This window comes from Plecotus auritus (assembly GCF_963455305.1).
Source record: "Plecotus auritus genome assembly, chromosome: 7".
NCBI classification, from domain to species: domain Eukaryota; kingdom Metazoa; phylum Chordata; class Mammalia; order Chiroptera; family Vespertilionidae; genus Plecotus; species Plecotus auritus.
In genome coordinates, this window is record NC_137774.1 from 25971914 (window position 1) to 25988361 (window position 16448).

The following is a 16448-nucleotide window of genomic DNA, read 5'->3' on the forward strand; positions in this document are numbered from 1 at the left end:
GATGGAGACAATTGGCAAGAAGCAACGGAAGAGAAGATGGGGAAATGGAGGTGGAAAAACAGAGGAGGTAGCCTGAGTGTGGCAGTGAGTAGAGGGAAGAGCCAGGAGGGCCTGTGAGGAAGGTGCTGGGACTCTGTACCTGCACAAAGGCCCCCAGGATTTTCCGGGCTTCCTGGTAGAGCTTCTCTCCATCCCAGTGAGGATTGAGTCTCTTCAGCTCCCTGGCCAGCCGGTTGTGCTCTCGGAGAAAGAGGGTGTGGGAAGTAGCCAGCAGGACATGCTCCGAGGCTCGGGAATCTCCTGAAAGCCCAGAAGGCAGGAAAGTGGGTTCCCCCTGAGCAGCCCCAGCACCCAGTAACCTGCACAAAAACATAAATGATGGTGCCCCCAGGGACCCTCTCCTAAGCCCCTGCTTGTAGTTAACTTAAGGGAAGTCAGATAGAGGGCAGGGTGGGGATCCATAGGGTTGAATCTTGGCTCCACACACACACACACACTTTTTAGGTGTGACTAAAAGGGGGGCGGTGCTTTTTACTGTGTGAAGCAACTTTGAAGGTTTTAGAATGCAGGTTTGAGGGCAGGAGCCTGGGTAGAGCTGAACTCCTCTGTGTGGTAAAGGAAGAAGAATGTGGGGATAGGGGCTATCAAGAGGGAGAGAGGGAAGGAGGAACAGGATGGGGGTCAGGTAAATGGTAAAAGACCAGATGTTTCACAAGGGGACTTCTCTGTGTGTCCTCCAATCATCAGGAAAGTCTGTTGAATTCACAAATGCTTGGTCTTAGTGGGTATTTTTCTGGAAAATAGGAAGGGGCTTGGTTTTGTGTCTGGATTGATAGGCGATACGTGTGGACACAGAATCTAAGAGATCTACGAAGAAATCTCTGCCATGCCAGGGTGGGCAGGGGGTTTGTCCTGGAAGAGTGAAGTTTTGGCAAAGGGAAGGCCTCCAGAAGCCAAAGACAGAGAGGACCAGGAGGGCATGAGTCCCTGAATGAACAGAATTGGGGGGCTTTGGTGTGCACAGGCTATATGAAGTGCGGGCTTTGTGCCAAGCTTATAAAACACCGTAAAAATATACATTCCTCTTAATCTAGAACTTCCTCCTCTAGGAAGTTATCTTAATAAAATTATTCAAATGAGCACAAAAATTCATCAACAAGGATGTTCAGTACCTAAAACAACAACAGTAAAAATCACAGAAAAACTAGAAATGACTTAACTGTCTCCAAGTAAGGTTGGTAAAATAAATTATGGTGATATGTCATGGACTACCAGGCAGCCATTAAAAATCATGTTGCAGAAGAATATTTAAGATGAAATATTAAGTGCAGACACCAGGTTATAGAGCATTACTGTATGACACTGATTATGTAAAATGATGTAGAACTATATCTATAATAGAAAAAAAACAGACAGATAGGCATTAAAATGTTAACAATGATTTTCTGCAGATGGTTGAGTTTTGTTGATTTTCTTATTTTCTTTATGCTTTTCTGGACTCCCTTCATTTTTTTTTCTTACAGTGAACACATGTTCTTAGATTTTGTATTCATCTGGGCCCATCTGCCAGTCCTGGACGAGTGCCGGAGGCAGTGGTGGCGTGGTGTGCATTTTTCCAGAAGATGAGGAGAAGAAGCCATGGAAAAGCTGCCTAGAGTCCTCCTGAGGTTTCTCTGGCCTCCCTCTGCTCTCCCTCCCCTTGTCCTGGGGCCCCTCTCTTTCCATCCTAGACTCACCCGTCAGAAAGCAGGGCACGCGGGCAGTGGTGTTGATGAACTCACAGGGGCTTGGCTTCTTGTTGTCAAAGGGCAAGTAGGGCAGCCCGTGGTCCCAGACCTCCTGGTTGACAGCCATGAGGCCCAGGGGGCTGCTGAGGTTGCGGAGGCGGCTGGCCAGGCTGGGCTCGGGGCCATACACTAAGCTGGCGTCCAGGAAGGAGGTCAGAGCGTTGATCTGCTCTCGGGCCAGGGTCTGGTAAGGCGGAGTCGGGCAGACAAACCCCGCTCGGAAGAAAGGCATGCACTTCCCTTGAGTCCTCACCTTGGGGTCATCGTGCGGGAGCTGCGGAGAGATTGGGGGTGAGAGATGGGGCAGAGGTGCTACAGCTGGCTCGGGCAACCTCTGTCCTGGGCAGATCTGGATGAAGCTGGCAAAGATGCTGATGGTGTCCTCCTGGGACCTGAGTATCAGACATTGACTCTAGACACCTCCTGCTGATGCTTACACATCCTGGGCCCACAACCCTGAAGTTCATTACATCCTGTTGTGTAAAAGGGCTGAGGGGAATCATTCAACCTTTCAGAGACAGGGCTTCACATTTTTGGTGGAGAGAGTCCTAAGATCCCTGGACAGGGAAGCAGGGCATGAGATAGGAACACGTTTGTCAATCATTGCTACCAACAACAGCTACCATGTATGAATTTTGTAACTACCATGTGCTAGGCATTTTGCATGCTTTCTATTTTTGGTTTTCATTAAACCCCGTAAGGTAGCTAATTCAGGCCCATTTACAGGTGAGAAAACGGAGGCTCAGAAAGGTTAAGTACCTTGCCCCAAAACTTACAAACTTGAAGAGAAAGATGTGAGATTCAGATCCAGATTGGCCTCACTCCACAGCTCAGGTTCTTTACATCATACCACATAGCCTTGATTTGTTTGTTGTTTGAGTGAGAAAACCACTCTCTAACCCTAAAATCCATGAATAAGAAGAAAAGGGGCATTGTTCCTCTCCCTTCCTGCTGGAAATCCCCACAATTTCTGATTCACCCATCAAGTTTTGGCTCTTTTGGGGAGTAGCCTTCCTGAACCTCAAGATGACTTACTACAGCAGAGTCCCACAAACTTTACCGTGTATAAAATGAATCTCCTGGGGGTCCTGGTCAATTGTAGGTTCTGTTTCCCCATGCCTGGGATGAGGTTTGAGATTTTACATTTCTCCTGTGTCCCTGTGTGGTGCCGATGCTGCTGGTTGGAGATGTAGACAGCCCTCCCAGAGCTTCCTGATTGTACCATTAGAGGCTACTTGTCCATTTCCCACACGGGCCCTTTTTCCTTGAGGGAAGGGACAGTGTCTTATTCACCTCTGAATCTCCAGCACATAGTGCAAGCTTGGCACGAAGTAAATGATTAATGTCTATTTACTGAATAAATGGATGAGTGAATGAATGGACATGTGAGGACCAGGAAGCTGTCAAATCAACATTTAAAATCTACTTAGAGAGCCTGGTTGATGGGCCGGAAATGACGGGCCAATCTGGAAGGCAAGGGCTTGTCAGGGACGCGCAGCTGCAAGGCCTACCACGATGGGGAAGCAGTTGTCTCCCTGGAGACAGTACTTGTCACATTGCGCTTTGGAGTACTCGCTGCTCCCCAGCTCAGTGTCGGGGGCAAAATCCAGGTCGTGGTCCACAATTTGACCCCACTGCATGACGAGCAGGGATGTGTTTTGGTCCAGAACATCCTCCTCATTCAGGTAGCTGGCAATCTGGTTGGATACCTCACGGGCCTGCGGGAGAGGAAAGGAGGGAAGGGAGGGTTGGAGGAAAAAGTGCTTTGAGGGTTCAGATTCAACTGCAGTTTTTATTTTAGTTCCTACGATTAAATAATGTACGCTTATTTAATCCTCATGACAAGCTTGTGAGGTATGTGCATTACCCCATTTTGTAGATGAAACTGGGTCCTAGAGAGGTGAGGTCAATTCTCCAAGGTCAGCTACAAAGGGACAGGGATGGGGTTAAACACAGGCCTGTATGACTTGATGGCTTGCAAATCTACTGCCCTTTCCACTAGGGAGAAGGAAAACAAAGGCGGGCTGCCTGTGAAGTGTCCCAGAGCTGCCAGGTGTCTGGGAGGAGGAGAGGGAGGGGCTCCGGGGAGGGGCTGCCAACTCAGATGAGGCCAAGGGAGAAAACCTCCAGGCAAACAACAGCTGATGCACTCCGGGGGCTGGGGCAGGGAAAGCATAAGCAGGATGGGGTAGGGAGGCCATCTGCCTAGGACACCCCAGGGTATCTGGCCCGTGGGCAACTGGGATGTGACAGCCACATGGCTAGGCTCCGGGCTCTGAGCTCTGCTGCCCTCTCGTGGCATGTTGAGGAACATCGCCAGGCAGCCAGCCCTCAAGTCCATCTCTCCTGCTGTGGCCCCACCGCGCACCCTCTGTCCTACCTATTTCTTCTTCCTTGTTTTATGGGTGGGGAGTGCATCTCCTCCCCTCTGACTCCCATCCTTCACCCTCCTGCTGGGGCCTCACCAGCGGGATCCGGAAGCCGTTCCGGGTCTTCCCCGGCGTCCACCCGAAGGGCAGGGAGAGCCCGTCCTCGTACTCCGCCGGCAACCAGCGCGCCAGTGCCCTGTTGGCAGCGCCCAGCGCGGGGTTCCTCCTAAAACCGCAGGACCCGCCCTCAGCCGCGGCCAGTCCACTCCGGGGTTTGCTTCTCGCAAACCACTCAGGAATAAGGACCGGGAGCCTCCGCCGAGGGAAAGGGGGTGCGGAGGAGGCGCCTCTCAAACGGGGGTGGGGGGTTTCTGAACTACCCCTACCCCCTGCAGGCTCCTATGCCCTGGGGAAAGGTGCTGCCTCCAGTGGGATCAGGTAGTCTCTTTAGAAGATGGGTGTTGGGAGAGGGTTCCAACAGAACAGATTCCAGTGGCGCACCAAGTTTAGGAGGGTACGGCAGTGGCTGGGCCTGGAATGCCCAAGGGGCAAAGCCCCTGGCTGGGCAGGGCAGGTGGGCTGGAGAAGGCAGATGGGCAGGGTAAGGCAGATGGGCAGGGTAAGGCAGGTGGGCTGGGTAAGGCAGGTGGGCAGGGTAAGGCAGGTGAGCTGGGTAAGGCAGGTGGGCTGGGTAAGGCAGATGGGCAGGGTAAGGCAGGTGGGCTGGGTAAGGCAGATGGGCAGGGTAAGGCAGATGGGCAGGGTAAGGCAGGTGGGCTGGGTAAGACAGGTGGGCAGGGTAAGGCAGGTGGGCTGAGTAAGGCAGATGGGCAGGGTAAGGCAGATGGGCAGGGTAAGGCAGATGGGCAGAGTAAGGCAGATGGGCAGGGTAAGGCAGGTGGGCTGGGTAAGACAGGTGGGCAGGGTAAGGCAGGTGAGCTGGGTAAGGCAGATGGGCAGGGTAAGGCAGGTGGGCTGGGTAAGGCAGATGGGCAGGGTAAGGCAGGTGGGCTGGGTAAGGCAGATGGGCAGGGTAAGGCAGGTGGGCTGGGTAAGGCAGATGGGCAGGGTAAGGCAGATGGGCAGGGTAAGGCAGATGGGCAGAGTAAGGCAGATGGGCAGGGTAAGGCAGGTGGGCTGGGTAAGACAGGTGGGCAGGGTAAGGCAGGTGAGCTGGGTAAGGCAGATGGGCAGGGTAAGGCAGGTGGGCTGGGTAAGGCAGATGGGCAGGGTAAGGCAGATGGGCTGGATAAGACAGGTGGGCAGGGTAGGGCAGGTGGGCAGGGTAAGACAGGTGGGCTGGGTAAGGCAGGTGGGCTGGCTGTGGTGGTAGCGAGGGCATGTCCCCCACAGCTACCCAGGCCCACTCACCTGTTATTGCAGTCTCCTGTAAGGGTGCGGTAGGGGCTGTTGTCGCATATCACTTCAGGAACAGGGGCCCCACAGCCCACCTCCCAGGAGAGTGCAGTCAAGTCCAGGCCTGGGTCTGAAACAGAAGGGACACCCCAGGGGCTGAGTTCTTTCTCCCCTCAGAGGCACTGGGGGAGGCAGGAAAGGGAAACCAGGGGTGAACTTACACCTTTTGGAATACATTCTATGTTCTAAGCAAGCATTCCTGAGGTGGTTTCTCACCTAATCCTGACAATTCATTAGGTAAGAATTTAAATTCCCATTTTACAGAGAAGAAACTGAGACCATAGTGCTCAGAGACTTGCCTAAGGCCACACAGATAGTAACTGTGCAAGTCCCCAGAATTGTTAGTAATTCTTTGCAAGGTCAGTTGAATTGAAGATCTTTCTTTTAGAATAGAAATACCCCCCGAGAAGTTAAGCACAAGTTAGTATGAGCTGGTTTGATAAGATTGCTTTTCTTCTAAAGCTTCTCTGACATCTACAGTAGCGAGCAAGCAGGAATCTAGATAGGAAAGATGTTGGGGAGGAACAGGTGAGTGAGAGGCACTGTGGTCTTGGAAGAAGTAACATAGTGGGGGTGGGGGTGGGCATCAGCGGCCTCCATGCGGGCACAGAATGGAGAGAGAGCCCACCTTCTCATGCAGCCTGTGGTCCCTCCCAGCAACTACAATGAAAGACGGACGAGGAAATCTGGCCCAAGGAGCTTCTTCAGGGGGACCAGCTGTGAAAGTTTGTGGAGACCGGGGTTCAACCCCCAGCACCTTTGAGTCTCAGAGTCCAAAGGGCTCCCTATTTCTCCTTATCTTGTCCCGGTTTCCTTCTTGGGGAACTTTGGGATTTGCCCAAGTCCTAGGCCATGTATCTGTCCTCACTGGATGTCAGAACCTAACCCCTTCCTGCATGACTCTCCACGAGCTGTGACATTGGGTAGGGGATGGCGGAGGAGGAACTCATGATCAATCCATCAGCTCATTGTTCCAGCTCCACGTTACCCAGAGCGGGTTGGAAATCTCATCTCCTGTGAATACCCCAGACACAGGCGGCTTCAATGTCCCCTTCACAGGCGGAAAGTGGTGACACTGGGGTTTGGAACAGGGAGCCCGTGTTTACTGACTTTAGTACTTCCTCTGGATAGAGGCCTCATAGATGTATACCAAGAGCACGAATGTCCCCCCATTTGGAGTTGACATGTGGCCTTGCTGGGCTTTGAGTTCCTTTCTCGGCCAAAAAAGAGCGTCGGCCTCTCTGCCCTCTGAGCCCCTCCTTACTCTGCAGTTCTGAGAAGGGAGAGACAGGGGTGCTTCTCTGAGGAATGGCTCTTCAGAAGGAACGCAACTTTTGGTGTCTTCTGCTCTCTCCTGAGAGGAGATGACCCCTTCCTGCCATCAGCGGGCTCGTGGGTTTTCCGTACCTGTGACATTGGTTAAGGTCGCTTTCGGCCTCAGTCTCTTTAAGGACTCCTCCCACACCTGCCCGTTGCGGATGGCTGTGCGCGTCCGGCCCTTGGCATGCTTGAGGTACTCTGAGAGCTGTTGGGTAGTGGCTGCCTTATTGCTCATGGAAGTCTTCAGTCTACAGTGAAGAGCAAGGGGGGAGTCATGACCGAGCCCCCTGGGCTCTGACCTGTAGAAGGGGCGTGAGGTGGTGTGTGTATGGGGAGGCCACGGCGGGTGTGCTTTCAGGATCTTTGCTCAGTTCTCATCTGATGCCTCTGGAAAAGCTGTTCTGGGAGGAGGAAGCTGCCGTGTGCCTTTAAGCTTCGTCAGGTCTGGCTCTGAGAGGAACGGCAGATGGACTGAGTGCTGTCTGGATTAGAACCAGAGGGTTGCAGCTGTGCTGACTGTGGCAGAATCGATTGGGGAATCTTAAAAACACCTGAGTCTCAGGACATACAGATTCAGACTGAGGACCCCAGACATGGACCTAGCATCTCACTGTGCCTTGTGGGCTGAGAATTCTAGAAATGGCATGCCCATGAAAGCATTCTTAATCCCCTTTGGCCCTAGAGTTGGGGTGGAGTTTGTTTAGATGTGGGCCTAGCACCCAGCCTCTTGCTGGCCATTTCTTGGGCCAGATGTTAAGCCTTTTTATTCCTTAATTTCCCAGGTGTAAAATGAGAAGCCCAAACCCTTTTACTAAGAAGTTTGTGATGATACAGAGATGACCGAGGCAAGGTGGTGTCCGAAAAGTCCCTCCATGAGAACACTCTCCCCTTCCCTGTGCCTCAGTTTCCTCATGCATGAGATGAAGGGGTTCTTTGAGGTCATCTGCAATATTGGAAGAGGCTCGAATACACACAAAAGACAACACTGCTTTAGGGGCACAATTCACTGGCTGTAACACCTGGCCTGTCACTATTAACTCTATTTCAAGTGTGAGGGGATACGGGGTCTCAGCCTGAGGGGTTATGTGGGCATGTGGGGCAAGCATAGGGACTGTGATAACTGGGCTCTAATCACCAGGCCTATCCCCTTCCAGCCTGCCCCAACCCTGATAAAAAGGAGCCCTAACCTCTTTCCTGCCCCAGGACCTTTGCCTTTGCTATTCCAGTCTCTGGAATGCTATCCCTGTGCCTCTCCACAGGGCTGGCTCCTTCTCATCCTCCATCCATCCGGCTTCCCTGACTCCTGTACCTGCAGTAGCAACCATTGCTTTGTTGATGCCTTCATTCCATCACCAGTCATGATTACCGGATTGTTGATGTGCTTGTGTAACAAGCTGTTTAAATGTGATTCTTTACATCTCCATGAGGCCCCCAAGTCCAAGAACTAATGAATGAGGACAAGTTCTAAAGCAGGGCTGGTCATCCTATGCATGACTTGCATGGGAGGTGATAAACACTGACTTTGTGGCTTTTATTCTATCCCCAGCCTGGGGCTATAAGAGGATTGACATTAAGGAGGGAGAGAGAATTTTCATTTGGAGATAGTTGCTGAAATACTAGGCGTTTCCCTCCCCTGCCACCATGGAAACCTTCCTCTTTGTATCTCAAATACCTGGTCCGGGAATCCAGGAAGGCCTTGTTGACTTGGACCTTGACCTGACTCACAACATGAGATATGGTAGCAGTCCTGGTGGCCTGTGCTTGGAGGGGAAGAAACAAGCAACAGGGTATCAGATGCCACTCCTTGGAGATGCCCTCTGCTCTGTCCCTCTTTCTCATCCTCTTCCCCCCACCCGCTCAAATCTGAGCAAGCAGAAGATCAAGATTAGGAAACTTTCTATCTTTCTCTCCCTCTTCCTTCCTCTGTGAAATCAATCTATATATATAAAAGGCTAAGTGACTGTCCATCTGTCCGTCCATCCAATCGACCAGCCAGCCAGCCAGCCAATACACATGATGCGCACTGGCAATTTAAAAATAAATGTTGACTCGTGCATACAAAATACATATAAAGCTCTTGCTGGTGCCAGTTGCATGCGTGTGTTTCGATCTGTCATTGTCATTCGTGAATTTGGTTGACACTTCTATTATAGAGAAAGGGCGAATAGCAATCTATATATATATAAAAGCCTAAATGACTGGAATGACTGGAACGACTAGTCACTATGACATGCACTGACCACCCGAGGGCAGACACTCAATGCAGGAGCTGCCCCCTGGTAGTCAGTGCACTCCCACAGCCAACGTCCCCTGGCCAGCCAACCTCCCCTCATCGGGCAGGCCCTGGCCAGCAGCCTGCAGGCCCCGACCGGCCCAGCCCTGATTGGGACTGGGTGAGACGGCCCAATAGGCCCTGATTGCTGACCAGGCCTAGGGATCCCACCCATGCATGAGTTTTGTGCATGGGGCCTCTAGTATTAAAATATTTCTTCTAATTAATTTCCTTTCAATGTGCACGAATCCGTGCACCGAGCCACTAGTAATAATAATAAAAAAATCAGGATGCCTATACCTGTATAGAAGGATTTCTGGTACCAATAATTAACCAATCAGAAGCAACCTTATGTGATGTGACCAATAAGATGCAACTCTATGATATGACCTATATATTTATGGTTCAAGACAGGGCATTCACACTTGACCACTATTGTTGTGTTGACCATTGTCATTTTTTTAATTTGACAATCTAAGGGAAAAGAGGTCAGTGCCCTAAATAGTATGGTATTGCATGTTTTAAAAATTCTTGCGGCACACCAGCTGAAAATTGCTGCTCTGGAGTCTACAGAGGAGCATCCTGCTGGCACCTTGATTTTGGATTTCTAACCTCCTAAACTGTCGGAAAATAACTTTCCGTTGTCTTAAGCCAACTAGTTTGTGGTCCTTTGCTGCAGTAGCCCCAGGAAAACAATACAGGGAGGCACTTACCACTTGCAGCGTGGAGCAAGGTCAGGGAAGCTAGGAGGCCTGGGACACAGAGAAGGGCCCGCATCACTGAAACAAGATACAGATCATGGTGTGAGCCTTGTAAAGCCCCCGAAAGGGGCTGGTAAAGCAGAGAAGCCCCAGGGACACCAGACACCCTAACACTGGAACAGAGAAGGGGGAGCTATAGTAACAGCATCTACCATATGTGCAGGCCCATGCTAGGTACTAGAATGAGGCAGTGGGAGGGAAAGAACTCAGGCTTTGGGGTCTGGAGATCCTGAGTTGTAGTTTTGCATTTGCCCTAAGTAGCTCTATGACACTGGGCAGGTTACTTAATTTAATATCTCTGGGCCCCTGACCTGCCAAGTGAGGAGGGTTGGACCAAGTGATCCAGGACTTTTTATTGCGTCCTGACAGCCAGTGACTGAGATCCTGTACCTGTCTTGCCACCTACCTGTCTCAAAGAGAAATGCTGTTACCAAACCTGGAACATGTCTGTGGGTTCCCTCCCTCTTTTCCCTCAGGATGTATTTCTCCTTGCAGGCTATCCTCTGGCCCAGCACTGGGGAAGTGTGCTCTAGAAGCAGACACTCAGCAATTCCCCTCTGAACTGGCAGGGGCTTCACCTCCCTCAAAAAGCCAATTTGATGGGAACACAGGAATGAAAGTTGTGGCAATGCTCAGACTCCTCTGAGCCCATAGCTGTGTCCCAGGTGGCCTGGAGAGATTCCAGCTCCTTTCATGATGAGCTTTAACTTGGGACCTGAATCATCAGGCTAAAACCTGTACATCTTTGTTTGCTGATGGGGGCTTAGGGGCTTAGAGTGTTCGTTAGGTTTGGTGGAATAGACCTTAAACATCTTTGGAGGAGATTCTAGTGCCAACCTAGGGAGGTGTCCATATGCGGATGGAATGATCACGTGTTTAGACTACATTCTTGGCAGGCCCTCTGCTTGCACAAGAGGGCATAATTTTCCCCTCAGTGTGTGTTCACTGGTGGACTCCAGAAACACGTCAAGGAGAATATTCTCAGATAGGCTGTCCCCTCCATACCTGCTTGAAGCTCCCAAAGAGAAATTATAGTTCAGGAGCTTTGCCTGAGAGACCACCCAGGCAGTCTTCCAGACACTGTCTAGATAATAGCCCCTTGATTAGGCCGGACCAGAAAAGAACTGGTAATTTCAGCCTCTCTCACACTCCCTCAATCTTTCCTTATGCCCTTTATGGTCCCCCTAATAATTTTTGTCTTGTTATAAGCTAACTCTAGAAAAAAAGACAAGATAAGAACAAATAACTCTGGCCAAGATTCTCCCTGGCAATTTGTTTTTGGTTTTTTCTAAGAGGAGTTCTCAACGGATTTGACCCCTTGATGGGTTCCTGTCCTTATAACTTTATGGGCCCAAGAAGAACCAGAGTCCTCTTTGTGACTCAAGGAGACCACTGAGCCAGCAGAAACCTACCTTTTCAGCCAAACAAAGAGAATGGTTTTGGAGTAAAAGGTATCATCTACAAGGGTAATATGCTAATTAGACCGGACGTCCTTCCTGACAAAGCTGGGGCCAGAGGGAAGCAGCCCGGGTCCTGGGTGCCTGCTGGTGGCCAGAGGAAGGAAGCAGCCTGGGTCCCAGGTGCCTGCTGGCGGCCGCAGGGAATTTTCGTGCATTGGGCCTCTAGTTTATATAGAAATATATATAAAAGCCTAAGCCACTGCTCAACTGCTCAACTGGTAGCTATGACACTCACTGACCACCAGGGGGCAAATGCTCAATGCAGGAGCTGCCCCCTGATGGTCAGTGCACTCCCATAGTGGGAGCGCCACTCAACTGACCGATGGCTGGCCGCCGCAGCCCGGAGACCACAGCAGAGCAGCAGCAAGCCTACTGAGCAGAGGCAGCAGGCGCAGCGGGGCTGGGATGAGCAGGAGCAGCAGGCAGGAGTGGCAGGCAGCGTTGGACTGCCCGTTTTGGCTGATCCCTGCAGGCCACCCCGAGGGACCCCACCGGTGCACAAATCTATGCACCAGGCCTCTAGTATATATAAATATTCTAATATATATATAAATATATATATATTTTTTTACCCAGCTCACATATCACTGTTTTCATGTCTGTTTCCCCTATCAGGCATGAGCTCCTCAAGAGATATGTCTTATTTATTTGTTTCTCAAGCACCCAAGCCTAGTGTCAGTACTTAATAGGTGTTGGGTCCATGCTGAATGAAAGAAATTCCTAGAGCAGAAAAGTTCAGCACCTGGATGGTGCAGTGGAAGAGGGTGGTGACTGCCCTTAGCAGGCTTCTCACACTTTGATGAGCCTATTAATCACCTGGGGATCATGTTCAATGCAGATTCTGATTTGGGGTCCTAGAGGGGCCCAAGAGTTTGTACTTCTAACAAGCTCCCAGGTGGTGCCGATGCTGCTGGCCTACAGATCACACTCTGAAAACTAAGGCCTTCCAGAGTCTGGCTCTCACACTTGCTGAGAAATTACCAAGGAGGCTGTAGGAAGACCTGAGAAAGGAAGGAGTCAGTGGGATTCTTTTTCATGAATGGTGAGAGCTCTGTTGAGGGTGGTGGGTGAGTCAGTAGGAAAACCAATGAACACCCCAAACACCCCCAAGAATGTTCCATTTGATCTTTTGAGCAGCTCCAGGATCAGGAGGAGAATGGAGTGGAGATAGCTGTTTTCAAGCCGTCTATAGCAGAAACAACCCTTTATCTCAGCCACCTAACCACATAAAAAACAATGTGATTCAACTGCTTCATCCTCCCCCAAATTAAACCTATCTAATATTGCTGCAATTCATACACTTGGTTGAGAGCCAGCTGTCCAGAGGGCATTGAAGACACCTGGGACTAGACATTCAAGGCTAACTAGATGTTCAAATCTGCTGTAGACATGAGATACTGGAAACAAGATGAAGATCTGACAGCCTTGGCTTACGAAACCCTTTGAAACACTGCAAATTTTTCATATGATATCACACCAGTCTCAAAAATACCACATAGAACATCATTCTGTTATTATTCTCCCCCCCCCGCCCCCAACTTTCTGTGTGCCCTGAACACGTGTCCTTGCCCCACAATGGATATAATCACATTCTCCCGTACATAAAACAGGGATGGCCTACCATAGTGGCTGCCAAATCTGAGACCACAAAATGCCCAACAAGTCCAAATCCCATACCAAGCTTTCTGAGAAGCCTTTAGGAAATGTCATCATCAACTTTGCAGAAACTAGGAAAAATTAAAGTGAATGATTCTTACCTGCTAAATGCTTTGGTCTCCTGAAGCCAGGGGAGTTGCTCTGCTTAAAGGAACTGGTCTTTTATAACTGCTACCAAGAATTTATTTCTGGGAAAGGCCCAGAAGGAAATATTTTGAGGGGCTGATGTGGTTTGGAGGAGAGGCTCAGGTTCAGCAGGAAACACCCCGTGACTCCAGGCAGATGCATGAGATCCAGAATAGCAGGGATTGGCTGATGCAATATCACTGGCCCTTAGTGAAGTAGATCCTCTTCTTTCCATTTTCCAGGTTAAGCACACGGCCCTGATGCAGTCATGGAAGGCAAAACTTCAAACTTCGAGCAGGCTGTCCCTTGTAAGCCCTTAATGAGACCTGAATCACTCTTAAAACTAGAAACAAATAAATGGCTCTCTTCGCATTCACTTAGTCCCTGCCATTTGATCCTTTCCTTGCCTTTCATCCAATCCATTGTGGAGGCCAATAGATTCATCTTTTCGTTTTAAAGTGATGAGGAAATGTTGACTTTTTCTTTTGGGGTTCAAAGTTTTAAAATACTGCTGCTTTTTGGCCACAAGAGTGGTGAGAAGAGTCCTGGACTTGACGTCAGGGCAGTGGTTAAGTCTCTGCCTCTGTCACTGCATGACTCTGGGCAAGTCACCTCACCTTCTGATGCCTCATATTCTCTAGTTGCAAAATTGATGGTTGGTTTAGACCCATAGTCGGCAAACTGCGGCTCTCGAGCCACATGCGGCTCTTTGGCCCCTTGAGTGTGACTCTTCCACAAAATACCACGGCCTGGGCGAGTCTATTTTGAAGAAGTGACGTTAGAAGAAGTTTAAGTTTAAAAAATTTGGCTCTCAAAAGAAATTTCAATCGTTGTACTGTTGATATTTGGCTCTGTTGACTAATGAGTTTGCCGACCACTGGTTTAGACGATTTTGATGGTTCTATGACTTCATGCCTGCCATAGGGTGGCCCATTAAAAAAACACCAATATCCAGGAGCTTATTGATTTAAAGATCAAGTATAATGTTATAGACTTCCTCTACCTCAATGACTTTGAAATGTCAAGTTCATTAGATCCATAGGAAGGAAACAGCAAGGGTCCAAGAAAACAAAATTTCATGAAAGTTTATTTTACAAGCAGACAATTTAAAACATAAGCCTCTTTATGAAATTGCACTTTAGGTTGAAAATCTCTGGAGTACTGTCAGGAATTCATCAACCCAAAACCAAATCCTTGTGTTTATCTTCCAAAAAGTGCTATCTTCTTTCTCCAGCTGATGGAATGTAGTTAAAAGCTGCTTTCTTGTGATGAATCCAGACAAATGAGCTGGGCATTTCAGAAAGAGGCAGCTGGCCCAGAAAGGTGAGTGAGGGACTTCAGGATCTTCTTGTTTTCTTTGAAAGACATTTCCACTCCTTGGCCAAGCATTGTTTTTCTTTTACCATTCCCTAAATTTTGAAGCATGCTTCTCAAGGCTCTCCCTTTCAGGTTAATGAAGCTGTGTCTTTATATGGATCTTGAGCTAGTTGGTTCTGAAGGATTTCAAGAAGGAACTTCATTCTGGAAGATCCTACAGGATAATACTGCTTTCCTATGTGCAATGTACAGTGAGATACTGGAGTCGGGTAACAGCTAAATGCAGGTCTAACTGTCTCTTGGTCTCAATCATGTTATGATAAGATATAATATGTCCTAGGTTTATCCTTTTTTGTAATGGGCAGGGACGTATCAGCACCAGATCGGTATAGTCCATCCTTTGTTTTGAGCATAAAACATACCCGGAAGCAGTCACAGTGGACATGTAATTGTCCTATGGCTGATTTGTATTTTCAGATCTTTGCTGACATGTGTTGACATGTGTTAATGGACTTACCTCAATCTAGTTAAATATGTTTAGTACAGTTAGATGTCTCCCCATTAGGAAGTGGCAAATTAGCCTGAGAAGTGGAGACTGGAAGACAGAAAGTCCAGTAAACAACTAAAACAGCCAATAGCTTCTCATCTATCAGCACAGAGATTTCAAGAAATGTTAGTAATAGCAGCAGCAGCAGCAGCACAGCAGCAGGAAGTACCCAATGAAAATGAAGTCCATCCCTGGTACGTGGCAACACACACACGCGCGCGCACACACACACACACACACACACAAACACATGCACACACACAAACACATGCACACACACATTCACTTTCTAGGAATTCACAGTTTATAAATGAGGCTTACCTTGGACATGGTTGGTTTTCTTCTAGGCCCTTCCAGAAGTAGAATTCTGCATACTGCACATGAAACCTTTGGTTGATCAATGGGACACTCACTGTCAGTGACAAAGTGATCACTCTGTTTATATGAGGTGATCGTAGCTCTCACACTGGGCCATGGCCTGCCAACCATCCCCATCGTTTCAGGTGCCATCTTCCTTGGGAGCCTAGCCAGTGCCTTCCTCATCTGTCTGACATCCCAACTCCCCCGGACTTGGCTGTCATTCACAACTTGACAGGTTATTTTTTTTCTTTCCTGGCTAAAGTGTATTTCCTCTTGTTCATTCCCCAGAACACCAAACAAGTAGACTTATTGTCCCCACCATGGCTCCATATGCCAATGTTAATTCTTTCTGGGACTCATCCATTTGCTCTATCCCAGAGAAGGGAGGAACCTAGGTGCTCTGACATAAGCCATCCAGGCCTCCAGAGGGGTGTTGGAGATGACAAATTTTATGTGAATGGTGACCCTGGGCAACACAGGCCCTTGGGAAGGATGGGAACATTGCTAGGCAGTTCCCTTCAGATTGAGGAGGGATTTGGGGAAGAGAAAAACGTCTGGGATGCTTTGTGTGTCTCCTTCAACAGACAGAAAAAGGCTCTGTTGTCTTCTCTAAGTATTTTTAGGGGGAGGAGTGACTGGATGTTTGGCAGCTTCTGAGACTGGCATAACATCAGGTCTAGAATCAATGAGTTTTTTCAATTAGCCACAGAATGCTGGAAACTGAAGGGCTGGGTCTTGTTCAGGGCCTCCCCAGGAACCCCCTGGTGGAGTGGTCAGAGGGAATTCCCAAGAACCACTCTGGTGGAGTGAGCAGAATTCTGTCCCTTTCTTCTCTTCATTAATCAAAAATCCTTTTTTCAATCAAGGCCATTCTTCCATTTCCCATCAGTGTTCTGTATCTTCTTCTTTTTTTTTTAATCTCCCTCTTAGATATTCACTGAGCACCTACAATTATGTGCTTCCTGCTTCTACCTTTTCTTACTCCCAATCCTTTTTCTTCCCAATTGGCTTACAAGTGAAGAAATTTGATAAGTTCACCTCATGTGAAAAAGGTGCC

At 49.1% G+C, this 16448-nt stretch overlaps 1 protein-coding gene across 1 annotated transcript in view; it reads right to left on the reverse strand.

Annotated features, from left to right (window-relative positions):
• Positions 1-16448, reverse strand: part of LPO (lactoperoxidase) — a gene marked incomplete at its 5' end in the record, with an annotated part of 35334 nt that overhangs the window by 10665 nt on the left and 8221 nt on the right. The window contains 6 exons of the mRNA XM_080682102.1: positions 140-300; positions 1737-2061; positions 3299-3505; positions 4253-4469; positions 5528-5642; positions 6980-7140. Coding sequence (XP_080538228.1) covers positions 140-300; positions 1737-2061; positions 3299-3505; positions 4253-4469; positions 5528-5642; positions 6980-7140 — 1186 coding nt within the window. The remainder of the gene's footprint in view (positions 1-139; positions 301-1736; positions 2062-3298; positions 3506-4252; positions 4470-5527; positions 5643-6979; positions 7141-16448) is intronic.